Source organism: Sipha flava, unplaced genomic scaffold, assembly GCF_003268045.1.
Source record: "Sipha flava isolate LNK unplaced genomic scaffold, YSA_version1 210_pilon_pilon, whole genome shotgun sequence".
Taxonomy (NCBI): Eukaryota; Metazoa; Arthropoda; class Insecta; order Hemiptera; family Aphididae; genus Sipha; species Sipha flava.
In genome coordinates, this window is record NW_020272822.1 from 389,000 (window position 1) to 396,437 (window position 7,438).

A 7,438-nucleotide genomic window follows, 5' to 3' on the forward strand; every position below is an offset into this window, starting at 1 on the left:
ATAAAAAAAATTATATTTATTTACCTATACATATATATTTTTTTTTGACAGGGGGGTCCGTGATTTTATTTTATGCTTTATAGGGGTCCATGGCTAAGAAAAGGTTAAGAATCTATGACTTAGATTATAATTAAAACCCGATGTATTTGGTTTTATTTGCGTCATATTTAGGCAATATTAAAAATTTGGTAAAAATTAAAAGCAATCATATAATAATGAGCCCCTCTCAATACTTTAGGTGGGCCGGACACATATTAGGGTGGGCTAGGTACACCCTGGCCCTCATTTAGCTACGTGCCTGCCTACCTACCATATACATTAGGACATAATATACGAGTATTTTATATTTATCAAATGTAAAGAATTTATAAAATTATACATTATAATATACCTAATAGTATATTAATATTCATTACTCGAGTGCATAATATTAACAGGCTGTGGTAAACTGAAAAACTGTTTTAATACCAAGAATACCAATTATACCCTCAGATTTACCTTTTAAGTTTAAATGTATTCAATTTCCCGTTAAATTATCATTTGCAATGACTATAAATAAAGCACAGGGACAAACACTTAACGTTGCTGGAATTGACCTAAGCGTTCAATGTTTTTCTCACGGTCAACTATACGTCGCCCTGTCACGTATGACATCCAAATTTAATTTGTATATTTTTGCCCCTGATCCAGAAAAAGTTGATAACGTTGTTTACAAAGAAATTTTTTAAGTCTTTGAATAATTATCAAAATACTGGCATAATTCATCTTTTGTTCCATCCATAGTTATACCTACAAAATGTACACACACAATTTACATACATATACAATTTACCACTACATACAAAATAATTTTTTTTAAACATTATAAAGAATCCGCGGTGGCGACGCTAAATTTATATGGCTACATTACCACGAAGACGTGACTATAAGTGGTCTAAAATAAAAATAATTATTTAATATCCAGAAAATAAATAGCAATTTAATATCTGAGAAATCTTGTAATAACGAAGCATTGCTGGGTCAATTCCCAAAAAAGTTTTATTTTGTAAAATAAATAAAAACCATTAAAAAAATAAATATATATTTAAAGATGCATTAAGATCAAACTTCAAGTTTAAGTTGGAACTGATTAATCATGTAACTTACCCAAAACTATTATAGCTATAATTATAGTAAAGTTATTGTAGATTTTACTAATTTAGGGGTGAAACTAAACAAATTTTGAAATTGATGAAAAATAAAGCATTTTTTTTTTGGGAGGGGGAGGACTAAAATAGTTTAATTTGTGGTTCATGGGGCGGTTTGTTTCATATTTCCTGGGCCGAAAATAATTACCAATCCGCCTCTAGTTCTAAGGATTAATTTTACTGACATACTTGCACTGTTGCGGCAAATGATTTTAGGAATAGTTTGTCACGTGTGCAGCTGCGATGGCGAACACTGTAGAACGCGTGATATTAGAAACGTATACCTATGCAGTTCACATTATATAATACGCAACGATTTCAAGACCATCACGATATTCGGGTCGTCAAATTCCTGATTATTTAATCGTACACGCGTACGTTTATTCCGGTGTGGCAAGGAATTGTTAACTTTAATTAAATAAAAAACACTTAAATATTCTCACGTAAAAACAACTTAAATAAATACACATAATTATCTGTATCAGTTAATCCCTATCGTTAAAACAACGCACAAGTCAACGTCTCGACTTGAACCACTACTACTCTCCAATAGTGATGGGTTGTTCATGAATAAATCCAGAGGTGGATAGGTAGTTTTTTGTTACAAGGAAATATTTTAATGGGACCACCAAAATGAAAAAAAAATTTGCTTTTAAAAAATGTATTATATCAACTCAAGCTAATTTAATTTAAATAATTTAACTATAAAAAAAAAAAAAATAAATTCCCATGAAAAAAATAATGGCATCGAGGGGGCCACCCACATAATATAGGGCCAGGGCCCACAGGGAAAATCCCTTTTTCCCTATGGACCTATCCACCCCTAAACGAATCGTACTGATCGCACTTACTCGGTTCTTTTAGATGCAACAAATGCTCATGCGTTGTGCATCAAAATTGTTCACGTGTATACGTCGATTTAAGAACCAAAAGTAGTTCGCGGTGAAAAGCGAACGCGATCCGATCGTTGTCGGTATTTTGACGATGCTCAAAGAGATAACAGACTTTGTTCGAGGCTTCGTTTAAACGGATATTTTCAAAACTTCAAATAAATGCACAATTAAAACAACAATTCGTGTATACTGATGTTCGCCGAGTGACCGATGAAATACCCATAATTTATATTCACGTATAAATATTTGACTGTACGTAGAATTTTGTACAAGCGTTCGAACGGAGCTCAAACAAAAGTAACTATAAACGAGCAATCGTGCTCAACGACCAAACGTCGCACAATTTGCTCTCGTATGTACGTGCCTTAGGAAATATGGAATGAAATGAACAAATTAATAAACAAAAAAAGTATTAAATAATTATTTTGATGTAGAAATGTTTCAAGTTCATTATGATTATTCATTAATATGAATTGAGATGATAAATAAGTAGTTAATTATTAATTAATTATTATTGTGTTCTACAACTTCGAGAGTGATCAACTTCGAGATCAGGCAATTCTGATTAGTGGAAAATATAATACTCAAATAAAAGTTATTAATTATTAAAGTTCGAGTTAATCGTAATCAATTATTTATTTTTTTATTCAATTATTTATGAGTAATTAGTATTTTATAAGTAATTACAAAGCAGTTTTAGTTCAGTTGATCATATTTTTGAAACAATCAAATGCGTTTATCACATTTATATTAACTGGCTCGATTGAAACACGATAAACATAACTTAATTTCTCCTAAATACAATACCAACATACTTGTTTATTTTTATAAATTATAATTATTCTTAAAATTTTAAAACAAAATTTAAAAATTACACTTTTATTCAAAAAAATTCTTTACATATCTAACAGTATATTCATTAAATATACTCGTACATATAATATATAAATATACATATTATAATATTATTATATAATATTATAACCCGCAAAAAGCTATAGTAAAAATGGCAAATTTAAGCAAACGAGTCAGCTTGTCGGATTTTGCAGCCACCAAATCTGAGACCTCTGTAAGAAGCGGATCTTGGTTCGATTGGATAGTGAGATGGAATGGAAACAAGGACACCGGAATACAACAAGAGGATAACAACACCGGATCCTCGATAGAACATGTAAGAGAAAAAAAATAGAAGAGATAAGAACCTTAAAATAAATTAAAAGTGGTGGCTCAAGTGCTTAGATTCTCACTTCTTATGTAAATAGTTACAATAATTTTACATATAATAGACCAGAGAGTTTTTGCAAATACTACGACTTACGTATATTTATATCGCGACGCAGCCCTCTCCTCTAGTTATAGAAATATGGTCACTCAGCTGTGTGAAAATACCAAGAACCACCACTGCAAATTAATGATGGTTTCTGTTTAGAAAAAAAAAATCGTGCACAATGTATTTACTATATTCTATCACTTCAGGTTAGCGACGAAAATGAAGAAACGGATGAAAGCAGAACCACGGAGACAACCGTGACATATCCAGGTAATATTGCGAATTCTACTACTAAATTCTATAAATAATTATGAGATATACATTGTACAGTGTACAATGTTAATTGATGATAACTACGAGTACTTTGTCTTCGATAAAATGTATATAATTTGAATCAAATTAGCTTTAGTTGAAAGAGAAAACATGTCGCATCATCGAATCAACACGAGTCAGCAGTACGATGAAGTGAATGGAAATTTCAAGCAACTGAAAAAGTTTAACATCCAAGGTCCGTGCAAGGTCAGTCCATGGATGATAAACGATGCATGTTTGGATCCAAAATGGAAAGGTACCAGTAATATAAATTATAAATTTTACGTGGAAACGCGTGTATAAAATATACAATATAATATTTTTCACAATCTAAAAAAATAATTTTATCTCAAGATGTGTGCACGTGGGTGGACCCAAATAAATTGGCCAAAGAGACAATTAAAATTTGCTCAGGTTTGTAAAAATGTTATCAAATAATACAAAACATTGATAATCAATGAAATCGCATAACCATATAAAATATTTTTCGATTGTTTAGTAACCGATAGCAGAACAACACTAGCTGTCAACATCACACCAATACCAGATCGGAAAACGAAGAACACCGATTTAGAAAAGGCGATGAATGGTAGACTAAATTATTTTATTCTCGTATATGATAGTTTGTATAATGAATGATAAATAATAACAATTATCTTTGGTGTAAAGTTATAATTGAGTTGACGAAGAAAAATGCTATCATTGCCGAAGAATTGGCAGTTATGAAAGATAAACATCGTGTAATTGAGCAGAGAATAAAAGGCAAAAAAATAACCATTTAATAACTGCATAGTTTAAAATAAATTAAAATCGTTGTGATAAATTGTAAAATATTTTTTGTTTCGCAAATGTTGATACTAATACAGACGCTGAACAAAATCAACACGCGAAACGCGACAGGATGGTTGAACAAGTTTATGATACGGACAAATGTATGAAAACTTCGGCAAATCATTTTATTCGTATTTTAATCAAATTAAACTTGATTTAATGATTATAAATATTAATTAGCAATAATTTTTGGTTGATGTTTAGCTAATGAGTGGAATAAAAAAGATATGTTTTTAAAAAAAGAATTGTGGTTGCTGCGAGAAAACTTCTATATAATGCAACAGAAAATAAAATCAATGGATGGTATAGAATTATTATAATATTATAGTACTGATAAATCAATAATGTAGACCAGTGGTGGCCAAACTACGGCCCGCGGGCCAACTCCGGCCCGCCATCATTTAATATCTGGCCCGCGAAAGTCTTCTATATTACAGCACTTATTTGTATAACTGTAATATTTTGCATTTACGTAAAAAAAAATTTAGAATGCATTTTTTTATGGCTCGAGATAAAAAAAAGTTGTTTTTTATGGCCCGAGGAAAAAAAAGTTTGGCCACCACTGATGTAGACACTAAACATCCAGTAATACATTGTTGGATATTTTTACTCAGAGTTGTTTTTAGATCAAAATGTCAAGTTAAAAAATATTACAGACAAATTAGAAGTTGGTATAGAAGTTTCGACATCATCAGCGAACATAAACTGTAATCATATTTACATTATTCTAATTGTAAATTCCATCCCTATAAAATGCATACTTGATGTAAAATTTAACTTTTAGTTGAATCAGAAGCTATGTACAAGAGAGCAAACAGTCGGATAGACAAGCTTGAAAAGATCGTAGACGCATTAAAAACCGAAAAACAGTATTTCGTTCAAGTGAACAGAAAGATGGCTAAGGAAATTGGTAATTTTAATTTTTTATTTTTTATTCTTTATTGATTAATTGCAATTAAACAAAAATCACTCGTTTCTAGATAATATACGTAAACGTTCTGTGAACAAAAAGGTTTTCAAAAAATTCAGGGGTCAAACTAAGATGAATTTGGACGACGTCAACAGATTTTTAAATTATTATAAAAGTAATAAGTCGCATATATTTATAGAATTATAATCGAAAACATTAAAATTTTTAATGTTTAACTCTATATTGTATGTTTAAATACAACTATTATAGATATAAATAAAGCGGAGACCGAAATTAACGCTCGTCGTAAATACGACAAACTAAAAATGAGACTGTGTATGATTGAAAGTAAGATTAGATTATCTATAACGGTTATAGTGAACATAAGTTTAAATGTTGTACAAATTGAATTTTTAGAAGCAGAGGTGACAAATCAGATCAATACACAGCAAATTATGCAGAATATTAATATGTTATCCTCAAGTGTGAGAACAGGTGGAGTAATTGAACCAATGACAAACGTTCATTGTGATAAAAGATATCAACAAGCATACTCGTATTCACCTCCTCCAGTGAAACCAATAACATCTTTACCAGAATCAGCTTCTCCATCAATACCGCCGCCACCTCCATCGCCCAAAACAGGACCTTCTTCTGAATATGCACCATATGTAATCAATTCAGATCTATTGCAATCTATGGCTAAAGAATTAAGGAAACCTGATGGTAAAAATATTAGGAAAATTCCAAAGCGTGCGGATATGAAAATTCCTAGTAAGAACACAAATAATGCTGAACAAAAGGTTGCTCTTCCATCACCAGCATCTCCATACCAAGAGTCATATGTAGTGCCTCCAGCACCACCACTACCTTCAATAACATTAGTAGCTCCAAAATTATATATTAATCCTCCAGCACCATCAGAACATCCATTAATATTAGAAGCTACGAAGTCACTTGTAGAGCCTCTAACACTACAGCCAGCTCAATTAATACCTCCAACGAATAATATAGACTAACCACAATTTACGTACTTATTTGTTGTCACTATCACTTTCAGCCCATTTTTTTAATACATACATCTCAACCCTAAACTCTCTAAGCATCAAAATCCGGTTGCCCGGTAAATAGTATGACGAAAGTAAATGAAATGGCTCGTATTCTGAATAAATAGAATAAAACGCATTTTATTTTAAATTCGTGTAAGTATTTGGTTTTAGTTATTTAAAAGTATAAAAACCATATTAATTTATTAAGTTAGTTAAACTTCAGTTCAACTACATTTAACTTCTGTTATTTTTTTTTAAGTCTTTATAAAATCAATTCACATAATTGTTTTTATTCTGGTAAAATCAAACGTTAAAACGACAATATTGTTATACGAATCAAAATACCAGAATCAAAAAAGTTTTGTGGATCGATTTTGACGAAAACTTAACAAAAAAAAAAAAAATAATAATATCTGAGGTAAAATTTAGTTAAATTGTAGTTTAATCAATCAAATAATTCGGTTTTTACATTAAAATAATCAAAATCAAATACACGAATTTAAAATAAAATATACAGTATGTTCAAGTTAAGAGGTACCACTAAATATATCAGTTGGATGACTTTTTATTTAAATGTAGTTTTTAGGAAATTAAGAGAGAACCATAATACAAAATTTCAGACAAATCTCAAATGTTTGACCCCGGTACGCGCATACAGAATACAACTTACGTTTTTTAAATGGCAACACCATTTTTTTTTACATAATCGGGTAGAATATATTTTTTTAAGCAATTTTGGTATAAAAAGTTTTTTATAAATACAAAATTGGCAAAGTTATAGTATATTGAAATTTAAATTTACAAATAATCTGTTTTTGACGAAATTTGAACAAAATTCAACTTATTGTTACTTGAAAATCGAAATAATATCTCCAATATTGTTAAAAAACCTTTCTGTATATAGATAAGATATAAATAAACACTTTTTTTATTGTAATTTACTCTTTTAAAATATGATAGTTAATTGAAGGTAATGAAAATTATAA

General features: G+C 30.0%; 1 protein-coding gene across 1 annotated transcript; it reads left to right on the forward strand.

Annotated features, from left to right (window-relative positions):
- Positions 1-4,502: 4,502 nt before the first annotated feature.
- Positions 4,503-6,553, forward strand: LOC112682772 (BNI1-related protein 1-like). Its single transcript, XM_025553498.1, has 7 exons — positions 4,503-4,594; positions 4,698-4,796; positions 5,108-5,200; positions 5,278-5,403; positions 5,474-5,578; positions 5,674-5,751; positions 5,821-6,553. The coding sequence occupies exons 1-7, from the start codon at positions 4,564-4,566 to the stop codon at positions 6,420-6,422; spliced, it is 1,134 nt and encodes a 377-aa protein (XP_025409283.1). The 5' UTR covers positions 4,503-4,563; the 3' UTR covers positions 6,423-6,553.
- The last annotated feature ends 885 nt before the right edge of the window (positions 6,554-7,438 follow it).

Coding starts and splice junctions, on each gene's coding strand:
- LOC112682772 (XM_025553498.1), top strand. CDS start 4,564: ATGGTTGAACAAGTTTATGATACGGACAAAT. Junction 5,579..5,673: donor ATTTTTAAATTATTATAAAA/GTAATAAGTCGC, acceptor CAACTATTATAG/ATATAAATAAAGCGGAGACC. Junction 5,752..5,820: donor GAGACTGTGTATGATTGAAA/GTAAGATTAGAT, acceptor TTGAATTTTTAG/AAGCAGAGGTGACAAATCAG.